Source organism: Lepidochelys kempii, chromosome 5 (genome assembly GCF_965140285.1).
Source record: "Lepidochelys kempii isolate rLepKem1 chromosome 5, rLepKem1.hap1, whole genome shotgun sequence".
NCBI lineage: Eukaryota > Metazoa > Chordata > Testudines > Cheloniidae > Lepidochelys > Lepidochelys kempii.
The window spans coordinates 76,058,782-76,081,911 of record NC_136384.1 but is presented as its reverse complement, the minus strand read 5'-3'; the positions used below and the strand labels follow the sequence as shown (position 1 = coordinate 76,081,911).

Here is a 23,130-nt window from a genome sequence, read left to right as displayed (position 1 = left end):
ACATGTCCTCACTCAGAGGTTCCATTTGGAAATAAGTGCCAGTTTTTAAATAAACTAATGATCTAAAAAGATTTTAGGAAGCTCATTGCTCCAGAAATTTTCTGGAGCAGACTTTCTTATATTCAGATGTTAACAACGAATAACAGCCTACAATTCACAAAAATGAAGCCATTACCTAGGGAAGCTACAGTCACAAAATTGTGAATTTAAACATGTGCAGGATTGGGATCAACATAAAAGAGCACACTGAAAAAAAGTGACTACTGATTTAAAATAATTACATGTGCCTAAGTGTTTTCAAAATCAGGAATTAAATATGTAATGTATAGCTTGGTTAATTGGTAAATTTAGGCTAATTATTAGGAATGGCTTCCCTTCAGTGAGAGCTATACAATTACTCAACATTAATCCAAGCAAATCGGTGACGATGCATCTCTGGACACACAAAAGACTACAAGAACAATCCTGCATTGTCAGAGAATCTGACTGGATGACCTAGCAGGACTTTTCCATCTTTAACTTCTGATTCTGCGATTTATGTTAATCTGATACTTTGATATATGACTTTTCAGTGCAATTCTTTAATCTTATTTTCATGTGAAAAGTATTATGAAGTTTGGGGTAAAAAGGTGAAATGTTTGCTTGAATGTCCTACAGAAAAGAGAAGAGGAACTCCTATAGCCTATTTTGGGATAGTATGATAATATGTTTCCCCAGAGCGTCCAAAATGATTTTTTGAACAAGGAGTTGGTGTGATGTGCGTCTAGCAGCTTCTACTGAAACATTACTATGAAAGCAAGCAAAAGAAAAGCCCTCAACTACCTGAAATCTTACAAGAAACAAATTGATGGTGGGAGGTACAGAAGGGAAAGAAAGTCAGACTGCATGTGACTCAGCTGCATGGCATAGCAGTTAAGTTGGTTTCAGAGTCTATGAATGAAAAAAAGATTGAACTGGTATAGAAATGTGACTTTGTAGCAATTTCTTAACATTTCAAAATACTGGCTTCAAGCTTTCTAAGGCTTGTCTACACAAACAGCCCTGCCGTAGTGCTTACTGAAGATGCTACCTATGCTGACAGAAGAGCTTCTCCTGTCGATATAGCGTTACCTACTCTATACCATAAGCTAGGCTGGTATAATTACTCAGAGGTGTGACTTTTCTGTACTCCAAGTGACACAGTTATACCAACATAAGTCTGTAGTATAGACCAGGACTAATGCAGTTAACAACACAACTCACCAGAAATACCTACTGTATACTTGGTATGTACTTCAGATACACTAATATTTTTGTGAAGCAGAACAAGATATGGGTTATATTTCCGGAGATGTATAATTAATATATACTTGCAATTACTCTAACCTGAACCACCAGATGGTGTCACTCAAGCTTCAGATATATGTAACTAAAACAACATGTATTTGGAAATAGAGTTACCATTAAAGAGATGGTTGAAATACAATGCCTTCAGTTTATGGCTGTTCATAAAGTTTGAACACATACTAATTGTGTAATATATATGTTCAAAAATTCCCACACATCTCCTGTTTTATTATGTAATCAAGAGACAAACTGTTCCCTTTAAATAAAACAAAAAATAGTAATTACTGTGATATGTTCTCAATAAGTTTACAAAGGACATAGAGCAAAGGTGAATGATGCAGGTGGTCCTTTCAACAGGCCACCATTGTATTTTTAAAATGTATTTAGACCCATTGTGAAAGCAAGATAACTTCATTTTACAGTCATTTTAGGGGATTAATTAGTAACTGTAGCAGACACTTCAGCTATTGAAATACCATGTATTAACTCTACTATGGCTGACCAAAATAATTTGATAAGAGGACAGTACTAATCAAAAAATTAATATGGGTCAAATTGACTTGAGAAGTTCTTGTCTCTCTATATATGATGTTTGCCTGCTCACAAGGAAAGTGGATATTTTGCTATACTCCACCACCAAATTTATTTCCTCTTACGGGCAAGGCCCTACCAAATTCACAGTCCATTTTGGTCAATTTCACGGTCCCAGGATTTTAAAAATCATAAATTTAATTATTTCAGCTATTTAAATCTGAAATTTCACGATGTTGTAAGTGCAGAGAGCCTGACCCAAAAAGGAGTTGTGGGGTAGTCACAATGTTATTGCAGAGCGGGTTGCGGTACTGCTACTCTTACTTCTGAGCTGCTGCTGGTGGTGGCACTGCCTTCAGAGCTGGGCAGCTGGAAAGCAGTGGCTGTTGGCCAGGAGCCCAGCTTTGAAGGCAGAGCCACTGCCAGCAGCAGCGCAGAAGTGAGGATGGCATGTTATGGTACTGCAGAGCTGGGCCTTCAGTCAGCAGTGGCCACTTTCTGGTCACCCAACTCTGAAGGCAGCAGGGCAGAAGTAAGGGTGGCATGGTATGGTATTGCCACCCTTCTGTGCTGCTGCTGGCAGGGCACTGCCTTCAGAACTGGGTGCCTGGCCAACAGCTGCAGCTCTCCGACCACGCAGCTCTGAAAGCAGTGCAGAAGTAAGGGTGGCAATATTGTGACCCCTCTAAAATAACCTTGTGACCCCCCTGCAACTCCCTTTTGGGTCAGGACCCCCAATTTGAGAAATTCTGGTCTCCCCCGTGAAATCTGTATATTATGGGGTAAATGCACACAAAAAATCCAGATTTCACAGGCAGAGACCAGATTTCATAGTCCATGATGCATTTTTCATGGCTATGAATTTGGTAGGGCCCTACTTATGGGACAGAACCCTGACTTACAGTTCTGTGCTCTAACCTGGAAAAGCACCTAAAAAGATTTTTAATAATGCAACTGGTAAACACTTCCAATGAAAACAAAGCTAAAATGAAGGTGGTACACTGTTGCAAATATATTGTGAGCTTTGGACTTCTATATTACTTTTTGACAAGTAATCAGAAGGAAATAAGTAACTGCTGAATTGCTCATGCAGTGTTTAAATTTCTCTAAAATTTATTTCATTCTCCTTTATTATCCACCTTAAAATTAACATTCGAAGTCTGTTTTAGTTACAACCCTCATTCACTGGGAACACAGGCTCAGTCTTAATCATGTAGATGTAACCTTATGTGCTTGAGTGAATGAGTCAAGGCTGGAGATTTTGGCACTCCATTTCCCTCATGTATGTAGCCACAGGAAATATTATAGTTATCGACCCTTCCGTTGCACAGTTTTATAGGTCTCATAAGTTGACTCTCTGCCAATGCTAGTCAAATACTCAAAAAAGGCCTTTAAATACATTGTTCTATATTAGCTGATACATGTGAGCTGTGTCTCTGTCTTAAATGAGTAAGCATGGATAACTGTATCTCACTAGTTAAACACAGATTTTAAACAAGTAAATGCTAAGTGGGATCTATTTAAAAAAATCTTATTAACAAGTTGTAGCATAACTGTTAATCTATGAATGTGCTGGTATGCTGCAGAATAATACTTAATAATTGTAGAAACTAATGTCACATTAGATCCTGAAAAAATGAAGCACATGCTGACTGGTTGCTGCTTACATAGCTTCCTGCCTGAACACACACAAATAATGATCTCCAAAACATCTCATCTTCCTTTCCTACTTAACCCCAGAGTTCTCGAATTCCTCCACGTGCCTTCTTGCCCGTTTAGGAAAGCTTAGTTGTCTCCTTCCTACCCACTCATCTACATAAAGACTAATTACTTTCTAAACTAAAATGTATTTAATACAACTGAGTGGATTGACAAGGTGGGCAGGGAGAAGTTTTGAAGTTGAGGTGGCCATGTTTCTTATGGGGACATAGATGGAATACTTGAGGGTGGTAGCCAATCAGAATTCAAGGATTTCCAGACTAAGGTAATTTCTCAATATCCGTAATCCTTATGGAAATCAGACACCTTGGCTAAAGAACAGAAATTTGACTCAAAAGGGTACGGTTATGAGTCAGTAACCATGTATTAACTCTACTGTGGCTGACCAAAATAATTTTATTTCAATATAATTAATTATAATTCTCATGCTTGTCTAAAGCATCTCTAGACAGAGAAAAATCTGATATTCCAAAGATGTGGAAAAGGTGAACTAAATTTTCTCCCTTTGTTTTGAAAATGTTATTTTCATGCAAAAAAGAAAATGAGAGCACACAGATATGCCTCACACATACACATATCACAGCTAAATGTTACACTATAAGAAACATGGTTGGTTACTGAAAAATTCTGGAAGTAAATTAAAGACATGCAGCCATTTCTCAATATTCCAAACTGGTACAGATATAAGAACTCTATTCAGTAAAAATTAGTCAAGCCCTTACATGTTGCTTGTAAGCTTGGAGATATTCCCTACACAGCCAGCCAGCATATTCAGCAGTAGAGTCAGAGCTTGTCACAGGTAACCTCTTTTATATCAACTTTTGTTTCTGTGAAACCAGCTGAAGTGATTAGAGATGCATATTCTGAGACCTACAGACATTTCACCAAGGATGTGCGTAGTGAGGCAAAATATATCCAAGACTGGTATACACCAAATCAACTGACCTCAACTTACTGGACAGAGCCCCTAATAAAGGTATGTTTACATCAAACGGTGATGCTTTTTACAGGAACCATGACATATCTAAATATTCATTTCAGTTGACAATGTGAAAAACTACATATATATAAATAAGCTTGGACAGTTTTCTATAAATCAAGTGGCAGCTACTCATTTTAAGCACTGTAATAAAAGTTAACTCATTTTAGGAACATTTTACAATTGATTATAGCTGACAGGAATAAGGCCCCAATTGTGCATTATGTAGGAGACATTTACAGATAAAACTAGCTGCTGACTGATTTGCACAGCACATTTTGAAATCTGAACAGCAACAGTAACTGAGTGAAGTTACAAACCCAACCTAACCCTTTATTGTAGTGTTTACTCTCCAATAATAAGGTTATTTTCTAAACACATTTCTAAGGTAGAATGTCCTGTTTTTGATCCCAAACAGCCAACTACTAAAATATTGTAGTGTAAAAATTCAGTTTTATCTCGAAGTCACTAAAGTTCAACTTGGCCCTACCTTGGACTTGTCTGGACTTAACAGGAACAAAACCTGGCTCCCTGTAAGGCCTGCCTACCTTTGAAGCACTGCAGCTGTGCTGCTGCAGTGTAGTAGACACTACCAATGTTGATGGGTAAGGCTGCGAATCATTCAGGGAGGTCATGGCTTCCATGACTTTGTGACCTCTGAATTTTGCAGCAGCAGGTACGGCTGACCCCAGGCCATCCCAGCAGCTGGGGAAGTCCCAGAGCAGGCCGCACTGGTTGCTGCTCTGGCAGCCAGTCCCGGGCACTGCCCTGGATCAGCGGCAGTGTCAGTGGGGCCCTGGGCTGACCCCCTTCTCCAGCAGCGGCGGCAGTGGGGCCCCATGCTGACCCACCCCTGGAGCAGCAGTCCTCAGGAGCACCCCCCTCCCAGCAGGTAAGATTTAGTCAAAGTTAACCCATCCATGACTTTTACTAAAAATACCCATGACTAAAATGTAGCCTTATTGATTGGTGAGGGTCTCCCATCAGATTAGATAATCCACCTCCCCAAAAGGTGTAGGGGGTGGAGGGGTTGGTCAGTTTAACTACTTTGCTCAAAGGGTGTGGATTTTTCACACTCCTGAATGACATAGCTGGTCGACCCAACTTTAAAAACAAAACAAACAAAAACGAGGAATACGGTGGCACCTTAAAGACTAACAGATTTATTTGGGCATGAGCTTTCGTGGGTAAAAAACCCACTTCTTCAGATGCATGGAGTGAAAATTACAGATACAGTCAAATATATATTGGCACATGAAGAGAAGGGAGTTACCTTACAAGTGGAGAACCAATGCTGAAGGCCAATTTAGTCAGGTGGATGTTGTCCACTCCCAATAACTGATGAGGATGTGTCAATACCAAGAGAGGGAAAATTGCTTTTGTAGTGAGCCAGCCATTCCCAGTCCCTATTCAAGCCCAAACTGATGGTGTTAAGTTTGCAAATGAATAGCAGCTCAGCAGTTTCTCTTTGAAGTCTGTTTTTTAAGTTTTTTTTTTTTTTGTTGAAGCATGGCTACTTTTAAATCTGTTATTGAGTGTCCAGGGAGATGGAAGTATTCTCCAACTGGCTTTTGTATGTTACCATTCCTGATGTCTGATTTGTGTCCATTTATCCTTTTATGTTGAGACTGTCCGATCTGGCTAATGTACATGGCAGAGGGGCATTGCTGGCACATGATGGCATATATCACATTAGTAGATGTGCAGGTGAATGAGCCTCTGATGGTGTGGCTGGGTCCTATGATGGTGTCACTAGAGTAGATATGGGGACAGAGTAGGCAACAAGGTTTGTTACAGGGATTGGTTCCTGGGTTAGTGTGTCTGCAGTGTGGTGTGTAGTTACTGGTGAGTATTTGCTTCAGGCTGGGGGGCTGTCTGTAAGCGAGGATTGGCCTGCCTCCCAAAGCCTGTGAGTGGGGAATCATTTTCCAGGATAGGTTGTAGCTAGTTGATGATGCGCTGGAGAGGTTTTAGCTGGGGGCTGTACTTGTTAGCCAGTGGTGCTCTGTTATTTTCCTTGTTGGGCCTGTCGTGCAGTAGGTGACTTCTGGGTACCCGTCTTGCTCTGTCAATCTGTTTCCTCACTTCCCCAGTTTTAAGAATGCTTGATAAGATCTTGTAAGTGTTTGTCTCTGTCTGAGGGATTGGACATTCTTCACTCCATGCTTTAAATTACAGTGAGACTTAAACACATTTAAAATTAAGCACGTTTAAACACCATTCCTGAAAATGGGTCTTTTCCTATGCATTCGCACCTTTTACTCTAACATACTCTGCCCCTTTCTGTAGGAAGCATTCATAGCGGTGGCTTGGCGAGGATAATCTGGCCCACAATTAAGTCTTTTTCCTGTTCAGCAAATGAAGAAAAAGCCCACGCAAGATATGTTTGTCCTAAAACTATTTCTTATTATGGCTATTGTTTGGAGTACAAATACCACCTAGGAAGTGTCCTATACAAATATTTAAACAATATCACAATGCGAGTCTCCAACTGCAAATATCAGATGAAGATGCTAAATGATATCTAAGTAGGCGGTATTAAAAATTTTTCAACGACAGTTTTAAAAAACCCAATACCTTAACAAAAGCCACTTAAACTTTGCATGCTAAAATTTATCAGCAGTTCAGTTTGCTCTTCCGTTTCCTGAACTTCTAATTCAAGACCACTTCCTTAGAATGAGCACAGCATTTAGTTGTGCTTCTCATGCAGCCGTCACATTTGAGCAAAAACTAAGTGAATTACTGCTGGATTCTTCTCCTTTAAAAGCAAGTTAAAGTGATCACGGAAGCAATAGGAGTGGTGTTGAATGACATGATGGTCATGTCAAACACAGGAGCAGATGTAAAAAACCAGATACTATTTCAGTGTCTAGTCATCCCTTTTCAAGTTTTTCTCTTCAGTTGAAGTAACGTTTTTTTTCGGGGGGAGGGGGTGGATCTTTTATGGTGTTCAGCTATTAGTAAGTCTCAGTTTTTTTTCCCTACCATAGCATATAATGAAGCATCAAGATCTCCGTCAGTCTTGACCTTTTTAGTAGAAAATATTTAAAATGAGGCATGAGAGTTTTTTTGACTGATCAGAATGCAGGATTTTCTGGACTAATATTGAACCCAACATTTCACAGGGATCTTGCTATATAAACAGTAATGTTGAACTACAATAAAAACAAAATTAGAGCAACTGTGAATGACAGAGTGAAAGTTCCAATACACTGCAGAAATGTACTGACTACTCTTTCCCTACATTGAAAGGCACCAAGGATTGATATAATCTATTTCCTACTCCTTCAGTGTATTGTGCCAAGCTGCTAGTCAATCTGTATTAAAAAATATAATAGTCATAATTTAGTGCTTGTGAAAGGTGTTGGTTTGACAGCCAGGGGAAATGAAGTAATCTATTACTACACAGACTAAATCAGCACACACAATATAAGACTTTTCCACAACGACTCAGTCCCTGAACTTCAGGACTGCTAGACATGTGAGGATGGCTATTAGTACTAAACATACTGATGGTTTTGCACAAGATCTGGACTGAGCCCAGCTCATCTCACATATGCAATCAAACCACCACCAGACTGTTAACAACAGTCACTCTCAACCAAGGCTGAATTTGAAAAGTGTTAATAGTCATTAGAGGCTACCACGCCTGTGTACTTTTTGTACAACATCACAAGTGTATTTTTATCTTTTTCTGAATGCTTGTCTAATGAATACCTCACCATAAGGGAAAAAAAAATGAAATTTATCACACATCCAAAACGACTTGAACATGACCAGATGTCATCCATGTTCAGTACATTCAGGCATTCATAAGTTATCTGAACTTTGAAGAAGCTTTGTTGACTTTACAATGTAAGTTGAACTCCTTAACTAAATATTCAGAAGATGTCAACCTTTTTTTAAAAAAAACAAACAATTTTAGGTAGAGGCTTGAGGTTTTAAACTGGGTATGTAGGACAGTCGTATAGCCAAAGAGTAGAGTTTATACATTAAGGGATAGTCTCTCAGTAAATGAGAATTTAGTGCTCATTAAAGACTACTAGGAGTGATGCATGTGTACTGGAAAAGGAATATACATACCCTCTATGCTTTCTGGGCTGAAATTACCCACTCAAAACCAAATTTTCAATGAATATTTAATGTATTACCAATATCTCATTAGCAACCAGGTAACAAAAATTTTCAACTGAGATTTACTATAGGATCCTTTTACATCTGACACTTCTTTTTAGCACCACAACAATGAGAACAATTTAGTTGCTTAAGTTTATAGACAGAAAAAAAAAAAAACATCTTCACACTGAACTGTGAAGTGTTATCCTTAGAACACACCGTTCACTTTTTTCATAATTATATATAATATATATACACAATTTAATTTTATATACTCATGAGCTTGCATGCCCCCTTGAACACTAGGGCCTGTTTTACTTAGTTGAAGCAATACTGGTCATGATGCTGTGGTAATCCCCTAAATTTAAGCACCTGGATAGCCACTAAAGAATAGCAGAAGAGACCTTGGTTTAATGCCTCATTCAAGAGATAGCACCTCAGGTGCTAACTCAGGGGTGGGCAAACTTTCCGGCCCAAGGGCCACATTGGGTTTGCAAAACTGTATGGAGGGCTGGGTAGGCAAGGCTGTGCCTCCCCAAACAGCCTGGCCCCACCCCTATCCGACCCCTCCCACTTTCCACCCCCAGACTGACCCCCTCAGAACCTCCCACCCATCCAAGCCCCCTGCTCCTTGTCCCCTGACTGCTCCCTACCGGAACTCCCCGCCCCATCCAACCCCCCCTGCTCCCTGTCCCTTGACTGCCCTGACACCTATCCACACCCCCGCCCCCTGACAGGCCCCCCAGGACTCCCACACCTATCCAACTGCCCCCTGCTCCCTGTCCTCTGACTTCCCCCCGGGACCTCCCGGCCCCCTTACCATGCCACTCAGAACGGCATACCTGCAGCTGCGCTGCCGGCCGGAGCCAGACACACTGCCATGCTGCCCTGCAGGAGCACGCAGCCCCACCGCCCAGAACACTGCCCACGTGGTGGTGGGGAAGGGGAAACAGCGGGGGAGGGGCCGGGGGCTAGCCTCCCCGACAGGGAGCTCAAGGGCCGGGTAGGACAGTCCTGCGGGTCAGATGTGGCCTGCGGGCTGTAGTTTGCCCACCTCTGTGCTAACTGAATCAGACGTTGAGTGTTATCCTTAACCAACAGCAGGGAACTAAAAGTGTTTTTTCTCTCATCACCTTGGAGTTTAAATGTATACTTGCTTTTTTTTTTTTTAAGCTTTTAGAAAACGTTACAAATGCATAAGTTGTGTAAGTATGTTCTGTGTAGTGCATAAATGCATATTCCAATCTTATAGTAATACAGCTAACATTTCTGAAGTTTGCGAGTGAGATTTGTGCTTAGTAAAGCTAGAGACAAATAAAATACTGACTTCAGCTAAACATAGGGAAGCTACACTCCCTACATAACTGAAGAGGTCTGTGTAAGCTCGTAAGCTTGTCCCTCTCACCAACAGAAGTTGGTCCAATAAAAGATATTACCTCACCCACCTTGTCTCTCTAATATCCTGGGACCAACACTGCCTAGTTCATTTAAATGACGTGCAGTGACCTGTCTAAACTTCTCCTTGACCAGACAACATTTTTTCTATGGTTTTGTGATTTGAACAAACTGTAGGCAGCAAACCAGACTGCGGCCAAACTCGTTTTTCACTTGTTTCTAAACTGGAATTTTAACCCTGAGGAAGAAGGCAAGGGAAATAATCCATTGTACCACCACATCTGTAAAATGTCAGAACTTCACTAGTTTACAACAAAGGCAATATGGCTGCTTATCAGCAATGATCTATTTTATATAGATAATATAAAAAACAATACGTAACAAGTTGAAAACTTTAAAAATGATTAAAGTTGATTTGGCTTTTGAATAATTGATTGTTGCAGCAAAACTTTCTATGCATGAATTTCACATCAAACCACATCTTTTAACTTTGTTTTGGGTTGTCTAATTTGCGATATATGTATCTTATTCTAGGAGTTTCTCCAAGCTTGTTCAGATCTTGTGCGACCCCCTATTTGTCAGAGTAGTAATGTGGTTTCCCCATAAACACACTCCTGTCAAGCAGTTAAATTCTAAAGAAATCAAACTATTGATGGCTCTTTCCAAATCAGCATGTCTTTTTATATACATTGTATACAGATAATTCTAATCTGTGGTTAACACAGGATGCTCATTGCATAACATCCTGCAGAAGGGCAGTTATTTGCATCCAGACCCATTGGTTTATATAAACGCACTTAGGCAAGGACTAGCTGGTAAAGTGTACACAAATTCTGCAGAACCATCAAAAACAATACTGAATTTTGAGAACAGTCACTAATTATGAAGGGGCTTGCTTAGATTTCCATAGTTAAGGTTCAGCTCAGATTTAAATTTATGAAAAATACCGAACATCCTCTGAAATTAATGAAGTTGCAATTATCCCAAAACTAGATATTTTCTTCAGGAAATTCAGAGTTAAGGTGACTCAATGAAGGAAAAGAAAAATGAAACAAACTGATATCCTTACAAACCAATGTAATCTAATCAGGCACCACAAACATTATGAAGAAGACACATACACTTACAGTATGGTGTCACTATAGGATAGAGTGAAAGTTGATCGGGTGCTTTAACTGTGCATTGTCCGTACCTTAACATGTTGGCATTTCTTTTAAATTTAATCTTAACTGAATATCCTAAAGAAAACAGGTGGTCTGGGGATAATGGCAACATCCCTATAATGTATTTTGCCTAAATTACTGATCCATAATCTCAATCTAAACTCCAATTTAACATATAAGATGGGTGCATAACGGGTTGGAAAATCATTCCCAGAGAGTGGTACACAGTCATGCTGGAAGGGCACAACAAGCAGGGTCCTGCAGGGATCAGTTCTGGGTCTGGTTCTGTTCAATATCATGATTAAGAAAATGGCATAGAGAGTACACTTATAAAGTTTGCGGATGAAACCAAGATGGGAGGGGTTGCAAGTGATCTGGAGGATAGGATTAAAATTCAAAATGATCTGGACAAACTAGAGAAATGGTCTGAAGTAAATAGGATGAAATTCAATAAGGACAAATGTAAAGTACTCCACTTAGGAAGGAACAATCAGCTGCACACATACAAAATGGGAAATGACTGCCTAGGTAGAAGTACTGTGGAAAGGGCTCTGGGGGCCATAGTGGATCACAAGCTAAATATGAATCAACAGTGTAATGCTGCTGCAAAAAAAGCAAACATTCTGGGGTGTACTAATAGCAGTATTGTAAGCAAGACACAAAAAGTAATTCTTCCACTCCATTCTGCACTGATTAGGCCTCAACTGGAGTATTGTGTCGAGTTCTGGGCACCATATTTCAGGAAAGATGTCGACAAATTGGAGAAAGTCCAGCAAAGAGCAACAAAAATGATTAAAGGTCTAGAAAACATGACCTTTGAGGGAAGACTGGAAAAAAACTGGGTTTGTTTAGTCTGGAGAAGAGAAGACTGAGAGGGGACATGATAACAGTTTTCAAATACATAAAAGGTTGTTACAAAGAGGAGGGAGAAAAATTGTTCTTATCCTCTGAGGATAGGACAAGAAGCAATGGGCTTAAATTGCAGCAAGGGCAGTTTAGGCTGGACATTAGGAAAAACTTACTAATGGTCAGAGTGGTTAAGCACTGGAATAAATTGCCTAGGGAGGTTGTGGAATCTCCATCATTGGAAATTTTTAAGAGCAGGTTGGACAAATACCTGTCAGGGATGGTCTAGATAATACTTAGTCCTGCCTTGAGTGCAGGGGATTGGACTAGATGACCTCTCGAGGTCCGTTCCAGTTCTATGATTCTATAATTTTTGTCTGCGAAATTAATATTGGAACTTAAAATAAATGACAAAATTAACTTCAATTTCACTAACTAAAGTTTATAAATTTGTTTTTCTTTTTTAAAGCTCTTTTGTTGGTTTCCATTCTAAAATAAATGCAGATTATGGCGTGAACTCTTTTCATTCTTGATTACTCATCAAACCCATGGCACTTAATTTTGTTTATTCTGCATGCAATATATACCAGTTTAAAAACTTTTTTAGGCAACTTGACAATTGGCTTTTTTGAGGGCAAAAAAAGTCAGTCAGAGGAGATGCCAGGTGCTCTACACTTGCAAAAATCACACTAATTGTTTAGGTGTCCAAATATAAATAAAAAGCCAAACTTTAGAAAGATTTTTAATTTTTTTTTGGCCAAGCATGTATCTAGAAATTCCCCTTTAGTTCTAACTAATATATGAAACTCTAAAAAATTAGGAAACAAATGGACCATGGGGGATGGTTTAAGACAGTGTTTTTCAAACCGTGGGTCACAACCCAGTACTGGGTCGCAGCATGTCAGCCACTGGGTTGCCTTGCTCTGGTCAGCACCAGATGTTAGCACCAGATGGTGCTGACCAGATGTTGCTCTGGTCAGCACCAGCACTGGGATGTTAAAAGTCCCATTGGCAGTGCTGCCCAGCTAAGGCAGGCTAGTGCCTACTTTTTCCAACACCGCGCTGTGCCTCGAAAGCGGCTAGCCGCGGGACTGGCTTCTAGGCAGGAGAGTCACGGGGCTCTGTAAGCTGCCCTCACCCCAAGCACTGGCTCTGCACTCCTATTGGCCGGAAACTGGCCAATGGGAGCTGGAGAGGGCGATGCCTGTGAGCGAGAGTCACACGAAGCTGCTTGCACACCTCTGCGTAGGAGCCGGACCTGTTGCTGGCTGCTTCCGGGGTGCAGCACGGTCCGCAGTGCCAGGACAGGCAGGAAGTCTGCCTCTGCACCCTGGCTGTGCTGCTGACCAGGAGCCGCTGGAGGTAAGTCCACGCCCCAACTCCATGCCCCAGCCCTGAGCATCCCCGCAAATGTGGAACCCCTTCCTGCACCCCAAATCCCCCATCCGCGACCCCAGCCCAGAGCCTGCACCCCCTGCCCAGACTCCCTCCTGCACCCCAACCCCCGGCCCAAGAGCCCCCCTCCACAACCTGGAACCCCTTCCTGCACTCCAAACCCTTCCTCCCTGCACCCAGCCCAGACCCCTCCTGCACCCCAACCCCCTGTCCCAGCCTTGAGCCCCCCACCAAACCTGGAGCCCCTGCTGCACCCCAAACCCCTCATCCCCACCCCAGAGCCTGCACCCCCAGCCCAGCACCTTGACCCCCTACCACATTGGCCTGCTAAACCCAGAGTTGTGAGTTCAATCCTTGAGGGGGCCATTTAGGGATCTGGGGTAAAAATTGGGGATTGTTCCTGCTTTGAACAGGGGGTTGGACTAGATGACCCCCTGAGGTCCCTTCTAACCCTGATATTCTACCCCAGCCCAGAGCCCCCCCCCCACACTCTGAACTCCTCATTCCCAGATCCACCTGGCAGCCCTTACTCCTGCACCCCAACCCTCTGCCCCAGCCCTGAGCCCCTCCCACACTCCAAAACCTTCATCCCCAGCTCTGTTAGGTCATGGGCATCAACAATTTTCTTCAACTGGGTCCCCAGAATAAAAGTTTGAAAACCACTGGTCTAAAAACCACCTGATATGCTACTCAGTATTTCTGGTATGTACGGTGTATTGTTTTGCTGGTCCAGAATATTTTCACTACAGAGTCTCAGGCATTTTATTGCACTCAGATTGGCACATAACATGTTAGACAAAGTTAACAGTTCTAAGCATTGGTCATTTGAAATAAGAACTATTTCCCACTGTGTAGCAGTACAAATTTAAGAACTTTCCCCTAAACTGACACATTTACTTACTATGTTCACTATAGCTCAAGTTTAGTCAGCTGATGTCAACTACAAAAGGGGAGTGCGTAGCCTTCTGTCATCTGTGCAAACAGTAGGTGGCTTCTGTTTGAAATCTGAGCAATATGTGCTTCTGCTTAGATCTCTATGATAAGTTTTACTAGAACAGAGTTTCACATGAAATTTGACTTTCACAGTTGAAAAAAAAAGAAAAGCTCCAGCATGACAATTTATTCATCCTCACACACCTCCGAAATCCCCTCCTCCAAATACAAATTCTCATTCCCCCCCACTTACAGCCAATACCTTTTGCTGGCTTCTTTGGATCTTATCCTCCAACTCTCCTTTAGGTCCTCTTACTTTGACAGAGGAAGGAGGCTCCACAAGAGAGTTGCAACTAAGCATGCATGAACACATTTGACCTGTTAATCTCAAGAATGTTTTTCTCATCTTCAATACAACTTTCAAACATTGTATTAAGCACAAAAAAGTACTCAGTGCATGTAACATGCATTATGTTGTGTTAGCTTGTTTGTTTAAAAGATGAACAGCTAAATTTTGAAATCTGCAATATTTGGTAGTGTCTTTTTTCATAACACATGGCAACAAGATACTCCAGGCAATGCTCTGAGGAACAGACATGTCCCACCTGACTTGAAACCATAGTGACTCAAAACTATATTTTCTCTCTAGCATCATATGATTGAATGAGCCCTTCCTTAATTACTGGAAGAGTTAAATATATCAACATGAAACTTAAACCACAAACAATTAAAGTTCTTCACAAGAATATATAATATAAAAAAGTTAAAACTATGAACAATGATAAATATAAAAAATGTTTTATTTTTTAAAATGTTGGTGGATTTAATGCTTGTGAGAGTAAGGGAAGAGCAGCAGGGGACAGAACCAGGCATAAAACATGTAGGCTTAGTGAAAGTTTTCCAACATGGATTTAATGCACTTCAACCTGACCTGCAACACCCTTGCTACTAGTGCCCTGGGCCTCATAAACAGAGACTGTCAGTTGTGCTCTTTTGGTGATGTCCACAAGGGATTATACTGAGACCACAAAAGTTCTTTTCACATAAAACCTAAACAGGATTTCAATCTAGATCTCTAGAGGCTAAAAAACTAGTCCCCCCTTCAAACAGTTGTAAGCACTCCACTATGCTTTTGACGGTCTTTCAAAGGGAATTTCCTATTTAAAGCTGACAATAGAAAACGATTCTTGAACAGTTAATCCAACCAATGAACACAACAGCCAGCTAATGGACATTTTTCTTTCTATATACCAGATTAGTCAGTTTTTTTCACTGAGCAAACAATTTGTATGCAGTTTCTGTAGGCTGTTAAGTATAGTATTTCAGAATGTGCATGCAACATTAGGTAAAGCAAAACTTTTATACAGACTGAAATACCACTTAGGGTTGTTGTAAAAACAAAACAAAAAAACAACAATATTTGTATTCTTGTATATAATTTCCATCATATACACATAGGCTGTTGGAATTTATGTAAACTTTCATAGTGAAAAATCTGATCATGCAAATGTCTTTAACAACTGTCTAGATAAAGGTCTAAGTTTCCAAATAGAAAAAGCTCCTTAGACTGAATTCCAAAGTGCTCTCCTTAACTCATAGTAAGTCAATTATACACTATATATTTTACAAATAGCTATTTCTACCTCATCTCCCAGGTAGTGTTACTTTCAAAGACAGATACAAAATAACTCAAGGAGAAGTTATGGGCTGGATATAGGTTGTTTTTTTTTTGGGGGGGGGGCAGAGAGGGGATGTGTTATGGAAGAGGTCAACCTAGTCAGAATGATCCCTTCTGGCCTGAAAAATCTGTGAAAAAAAGCAAGTAACATATGTTAATGGGTGTATTAAGTGTTCTTTTGACCGACAAAAAAGATTTTTTTTTCCCTGGGGGGGGGGCGGGGAGAAGTAGGCAATTTAATTAGTTTTCATTGCAAATTTATTTATAACATTTAAAATTTTATCCTGAGACAATTCTGGCATAAAAAAAATCTTCCCAAGCTAAAACCATTAAATTTAAAATAAGCTTTAAACAGTTTTTTATAAACTTCAGTAAACAAGATTTTATAGCTTTAAAACAATTAAAATACCCACAACTTGTGTATGCTGAATAACACAACTGGTAATTGTATTTTGCTCTAGATTTTTCTAATTCCACCAAAGCTGCTACAGGTGAAAATTTTCAGAGCCCAAATAATAGCACTGCTTATTTACTTCATGTTGGAGCCTCAGTGAGGAAATATTTTTATAGTTAAGAAAACAGCCAAGCGTTTCTGGGTATAAACATGTCAGACTAGAAATCAGCTAAAAAAATAATGGCAACAATTTATTTTGAACCATCATTGCTCCCCAGAGATTCATGGATAACTCCAATGTTAGTCCACCTCAGACTGGTCATGAAATTAGCTCTCTTTTCACCACTCTTCTGTAAGTAATTTTAAGTCATTCTACATACATATTCTGCCACCTGTCGCTAGCAATTAGTGGGGCAACTTGTTTGAAAAACTCTTTTCAGTCAAAGCACATTTATGGTCAAACGTGGGAAACATACATGAATGTTTAGTTCTTACACCTTGGGCATAATTTTTATGCCAAGTTGGCTGGTTACTACAATATTTGGTCTTTAAGGGGGTTTCTTCGTCAGACCCTAACTACTCCCTTCACATGATTTTAAAGTCAGAGCTAATTCCAGTGGCAGTCATTTCGGTGTACAGGAACCAGCATGATGAAGAGAGGGTTCGGTCTAGCCCATGGAAAGAGCAAACAAATAGAAGGGGACAGAGTCCCAAAGGATCCCGCAGAGGAAGGGGAGAAGAAACCAGTGGTTGCAGGGCCCCAACCCAACAAGATACTTGGGCACGAGTCGCCCGTTGACTTGGCTGACTCGCATGATTATATAGGTTCTTGTGAAGCAAGATCTAGAAGAGCCAGACTTGACTGCTGTGTTTTCTTATTTGCAAATGATCAGATGCCTATCAAGTTAAAGCAGTTCAATTTCCTGGGGAGGGAACTGTGCACAGCGTGTGCAATAAACTGCCCCCAGGCTCCTCACTAGATTTTAGACAACGAGAAGAGGAGCCAACCCAGGCAGGACGGAAAAGGCGAAATCACCCGGAGAGCGGCTGTATGGTGAGTCGGGCTGCTCTGACTGCACGCAGGGATCGATGCAGGCAGAGCCAGCGTTGCCGGGGCAGCTCGCCGCGTACCCCGCACACGCCCAGCCGCGGGGCAAGACTGCGAGCCCCACGGCACCGCGGAGGCAGGGGCAGAGGGGCACGCTGGCTCGCCCAGGCCAGACAGGGAGGCTGGAGCGGAGCCGAGCCAGTGCCCTGTCCCCGCAGCCCCCTCCCAGCACCGGCAGCGTTAATGGAGCAGCCGATAGCCCCCGCCCGGCCCCAGGGCAGACGGGACTAGGTCCGGGGCGAGCCGGTCCGTCTGTCCAGGGGGGTCCCGCGCACGCGGCGGCGGCACTTACTGTGTGCGGGGACAGGGCGCAGCAGCACCGAACCCCGCGGAGGAGGCAGCTCCCTGGGCAGCGCGTGCGACGACTCGAGTCCCGGCTAGGAGCCTGCGGCTGCCACCACCTGGGGGAAACTCCCGGAAACGCTCCGGTCCCCACGCCCATGGGCGGGGCCAGAGGCCCGGGGGCGGGCTGAGCGGCGATGGGGCAGGGCCGTGTCACTGTCCGGCCGGCCGAGCCAGGTGAGGGTGGGCGCTTCTGTGCGGGGGCGGGGCTTCCCCCCCACAGGCTTTGCGGCGCGGGCGGAGAACGGCCCGGGCAGGGCGGTCTCAGGACCCGTCGAGTTTCAGTGGCGGGTGCGGACTCGCCCCCATCAGGCGGCCGGTGCGGGTCCCGGGGCCCGCGCCCCATCGCAGGAGCCAGAGGGGACGTCGGGCGGGACAGCCGAGGTGAGGTGGCCGGGGAAGTCGAGGCTCGCCGAGGCTCCGGTGCGGACGCGGGCCAGCTCCGGGCGGACCCGACCGGACCGGACCGGACCGCAGCTCGTTGCAAAAGGGGAGGGTTGAGATTTGTGTCGTTCGCGTTCTCGCCCGCGCGCTGCCAAGGTGCCGCAGGGGTTAACGTCTGCCGGGGGGGCCGGAGCGGGCGAAGGAGGCCAGTGGGGGTGGGGCTGGGCGACCTCCTGAGCTGCCATCGCCCGCCCTTTCCCGCTGCCCCGCCAAAGCGCTTCTCTCCCTCTCCCCCGCAATGCTGCGCGGCTCTGACCCTGCCGCGGGCTGTGACCCCTGCCGGGAAGGCCCGGGAGCGGAGGTGAGCGCGTAGGAGACACGACCACACACCTCTGAACGCTGGGTGGGAAATGAAAGAGAGGGGCCCGCGAGGTCGCGCACGGGTGGGAGGCATTAACTTTGTCTAAGAATCTGTGATTTTTCCCTTGTTTTTGAGCAAAAGGCAGGAGCGAGCGTGCTGGACTGTAGCGAGGTGGAAGGGAAGAGCTTCCTCGGAAACTCTCACCCTTCAGCTAGCTGCCCCGCTAGCTCTCCTTGCCTGAGAGCTGATATGCCTACACCAGTATCTTCAGTACTTTACCGTCCACGGTCTCTCCCAAGTGCGCTTGCAAAGGTAATAGTGCTCAGCAGAGCCAGTGTGCATCCTTACAGCTGTGGTCTATATTTTGTGAATGTCATTACATTTATTAAAAGTTACAATTCAGGGAAGTCTGTCCTGTGCTTCATCTCTTCACTTCTATCCTTGCAAGAATTCCAAATGACCCTACCAGGACCAGTATGAAAATGACAGGTTTCAGAGTAACAGCCGTGTTAGTCTGTATTCACAAAAAGAAAAAGGAGTACTTGTGGCACCTTAGAGACTAACAAATTTATTTGAGCATGAGCTTTCGTGAGCTACAGCTCACTTCATCGGATGCATACCGTGGAAATTGCAGCAGACTTTATATACACACAGAGATCATAAAACAATACCTCCTTCCACCCCACTGTCCTGCTGGTAATAGCTTATCTAAAGTGATCATCAAGTTGGGCCATTAGAAGAATAGCAGGTGACACTGGTTTGTGGCACAGTTATGCTGAGCTGTGACCAGAGTTTTCCTCCAGGTTTCTAGGAGGCTTCTGGTTTCCCTCAAACATCGTTGTAATACTCCCCCACTCTGAACACTAGGGTATAGATGTGGGGACCTGCATGAAAACCTCCTAAGCTTATCTTTACCAGCTTAGGTCAAAACTTCCCCAAGGTACAAAATATTCCACCCTTTGTCCTTGGATTGGCCGCTACCATCACCAAACAAATACTGATTACTGGGGAAGAGCTATTTGGAAATGTCTTTCCCCCCAAAATACTTCCCAAAACCTTGCACCCCACTTCCTGGACAAGGTTTGGTAAAAAGCCTCACCAATTTGCCTAGGTGACTACAGACCCAGACCCTTGGATCTTAAGAACAATGAACAATCCTCCCAACACTTGCACCCCCCCCACTTTCCTGAGAAATGTTGGATAAAAAGCCTCACCAATTTGAATAGGTGACCACACCCAAACCCTTGGATCTGAGAGCAATGAAAAAGCATTCAGTTTTCTTACAAGAAGACTTTTAATAGAAGTAAAGAAATCCCCTCTGTAAAATCAGGATGGTAAATACCTTACAGGTTAATTAGATTCAAAACATAGAGAATCCCTCTAGGCAAAATCTTAAGTTACAAAAAAGATACACAGACAGAAATAGTTATTCTATTCAGCACAATTCTTTTCTCAGCCATTTAAAGAAATCATAATCTAACGCATACCTAGCTAGATTACTTACTAAAAGTTCTAAGCCCTGGTCTACACTAGGACTTTAGGTCGAATTTAGCAGCGTTAAATCGATTTAAACCTGCACCCGTCCACACAGTGAAGCCCTTTATTTCGACTTAAAGGGCTCTTAAAATCGATTTCCTTACTCCACCCCTGACAAGTGGATTAGCGCTTAAATCGACGTTCCCAGCTCGAATTTGGGGTACTGTGGACACAATTCGATGTTATTGGCCTCCGGGAGCTATCCCAGAGTGCTCCATTCTGACCGCTCTGGACAGCACTCTCAACTCAGATGCACTGGCCAGGTAGACAGGAAAAGAACCGCGAACTTTTGAATCTCATTTCCTGTTTGGCCAGCGTGGCAAGCTGCAGGTGACCATGCAGAGCTCATCAGCACAGGTGACCATGATGGAGTCCCAGAATCGCAAAAGAGCTCCAGCATGGACCGAACGGGAGGTACGGGATCTGATCGCTGTTTGGGGAGAGGAATCCGTGCTATCAGAACTCCGTTCCAGTTTTCGAAATGCCAAAACCTTTGTGAAAATCTCCCAGGGCATGAAGGACAGAGGCCATAACAGGGACCCGAAGCAGTGCCGTGTGAAACTGAAGGAGCTGAGGCAAGCCTACCAGAAAACCAGAGAGGCGAACAGCCGCTCTGGGTCAGAGCCCCAAACATGCCGCTTCTATGATGAGCTGCATGCCATTTTAGGGGGTTCAGCCACCACTACCCCAGCCGTGTTGTTTGACTCCTTCAATGGAGATGGAGGCAATACGGAAGCAGGTTTTGGGGACGAAGAAGAGGAGGAGGAGGAGGTTGTAGATGGCTCACAGCAAGCAAGCGGAGAAACCGGTTTTCCCGACAGCCAGGAACTGTTTCTCACCCTAGACCTGGAGCCAGTACCCCCCGAACCCACCCAAGGCTGCCTCCTGGACCCAGCAGGCGGAGAAGGGACCTCTGGTGAGTGTACCTTTTAAAATGCTATACATGGTTTAAAAGCAAGCATGTGAAAGGATTACTTTGCCCTGGCATTTGCGGTTCTCCTAGATGTAGTCCTAAAGCCTTTGCAAAAGGTTTCTGGGGAGGGCAGCCTTATTTCGTCCTTCATGGTAGGACACTTTTATCACTCCAGGCCAGTAACACATACTCGGGAATCACTGTAGAACAAAGCATTGCAGTGTATGTTTGCTGGCATTCAACCAAAATCCGTTCTTTCTCTCTCTGTGTTATCCTCAGGAGAGTGAGATATAATTCATGGTCACTTGGTTGAAATAGGGTGCTTTTCTTCAGGGACACATTCCTGCTGTGCTGTTTGCCTGTGGCTGAACAGAAATGTTCCCCGCTGTTAGCCACGGGGAGGGGGGAGGGTTGGGGGGGTAGTCATGCGGTGGGAGGAGGCAAAATGCGACCTTGTAACGAAAGCACATGTGCTATGTATGTAATGTTAACAGCAAGGTTTACCCTGAAAGAGTGTAGCGACTGTTTTATAAAATGTGTCTTTTTAAATACCGGTGTCCCTTTTTTTTTCTCCACCAGCTGGATGTGTTTCAATGATCACAGGATCTTCTCCTTCCCAGAGGCTAGTGAAGCTTAGAAAGAAAAAAAAACGCACTCGAGATGAAATGTTCTCCGAGCTAATGCTGTCCTCCCACACTGACAGAGCACAGACGAATGCATGGAGGCAAATAATGTCAGAGTGCAGGAAAGCACAAAATGACCGGGAGGAGAGGTGGAGGGCTGAAGAGAGTAAGTGGCGGGCTGAAGAGAGTAAGTGGCGGGCAGAAGACAGGGCTGAAGCTCAAATGTGGCGGCAGCGTGATGAGAGAAGGCAGGATTCAATGCTGAGGCTGCTGCAGGACCAAACCAGAATGCTCCAGTGTATGGTTGAGCTGCAGCAAAGGCAGCTGGAGCACAGACTGCCACTGCTGCCCCTCTGTAACCAACCGCCCTCCTCCCCAAGTTCCATAGCCTCCACACCCAGACGCCCAAGAACGCGGTGGGGGGGCCTCCGGCCAACCAGCGACTCCACAACAGAGGATTGCCCAAAAAAAAGAAGGCTGTCATTCAATAAATTTTAAAGTTGTAAACTTTTAAAGTGCTGTGCTTAATGTGCTGTGTGGAATTTTCCTTCCCTCCTCCACCACCCCTCCTGGGATACCTTGGTAGTCATCCCCCTATTTGTGTGATGAATGAATAACGAATGCATGACTGTGAAGCAGCAATGACTTTATTGCCTCTGCAAGCGGTGATTAAAGGGAGGAGGGGAGGGTGGTTAGCTTACAGGGAAGTAGAGTGAACCAAGGGGCGGGGGGTTTCATCAGGGAGAAACAAACAGAACTTTCACACTGTAGCCTGGCCAGTCATGAAACTGGTTTTCAAAGCTTCTCTGATGCGTGCCGCGCCCTCCTGAGCTCTTCTAACCGCCCTGGTGTCTGGCTGTGCGTAACCAGCAGCCAGGCGATTTGCCTCAATCTCCCACCCCGCCATAAACGTCTCCTCCTTACTCTCACAGATATTGTGGAGCACACAGCAAGCAGTAATAACAGTGGGAATATTGGTTTCGCTGAGGTCTAAGCGAGTCAGTAAACTGCGCCAGCGCGCCTTTAAACGTCCAAATGCACATTCTACCACCATTCTGCACTTGCTCAGCCTGTAGTTGAACAGCTCCTGACTACTGTCCAGGCTGCCTGTGTACGGCTTCATGAGCCAGGGCATTAAGGGGTAGGCTGGGTCCCCAAGGATACATATAGGCATTTCAACATCCCCAACAGTTATTTTCTGGTCTGGGAAGAAAGTCCCTTCCTGCAGCTTTTGAAACAGACCAGAGTTCCTGAAGATGCGAGCGTCATGCACCTTTCCCGGCCATCCCACGTTGATGTTGGTGAAACGTCCCTTGTGATCCACCAGAGCTTGCAGCACTATCGAAAAGTACCCCTTGCGGTTTATGTACTCGCCGGCTTGGTGCTCT

The 23,130-nt window shown here is 43.8% G+C and overlaps 2 protein-coding genes across 2 annotated transcripts in view; one reads left to right on the top strand and one right to left on the bottom strand.

Moving 5' to 3' along the window:
- TNFAIP8 (TNF alpha induced protein 8) overlaps positions 1-18,383 on the bottom strand; it is a 107,016-nt gene extending 88,633 nt beyond the window's left edge. Inside the window, exon 1 of the mRNA XM_073344798.2 lies at positions 17,876-18,383. Coding sequence (XP_073200899.2) covers position 17,876 — 1 coding nt within the window. The 5' untranslated portion in view covers positions 17,877-18,383. The remainder of the gene's footprint in view (positions 1-17,875) is intronic.
- Positions 18,111-22,249, top strand: LOC140911536 (uncharacterized). The gene is made up of 4 exons (XM_073344782.2): positions 18,111-18,309; positions 18,806-18,982; positions 20,522-21,122; positions 21,699-22,249. The coding sequence occupies exons 2-4, from the start codon at positions 18,920-18,922 to the stop codon at positions 22,238-22,240; spliced, it is 1,206 nt and encodes a 401-aa protein (XP_073200883.2). The 5' UTR covers positions 18,111-18,309; positions 18,806-18,919; the 3' UTR covers positions 22,241-22,249.
- Positions 22,250-23,130: the final 881 nt, after the last annotated feature.

Coding starts and splice junctions, on each gene's coding strand:
- LOC140911536 (XM_073344782.2), top strand. CDS start 18,920: ATGCCTACACCAGTATCTTCAGTACTTTACCGTCCACGGTCTCTCCCA. Junction 18,983..20,521: donor TCCCAAGTGCGCTTGCAAAG/GTAATAGTGCTC, acceptor CTGTTTGGCCAG/CGTGGCAAGCTGCAGGTGAC. Junction 21,123..21,698: donor AGGCGGAGAAGGGACCTCTG/GTGAGTGTACCT, acceptor TTTCTCCACCAG/CTGGATGTGTTTCAATGATC.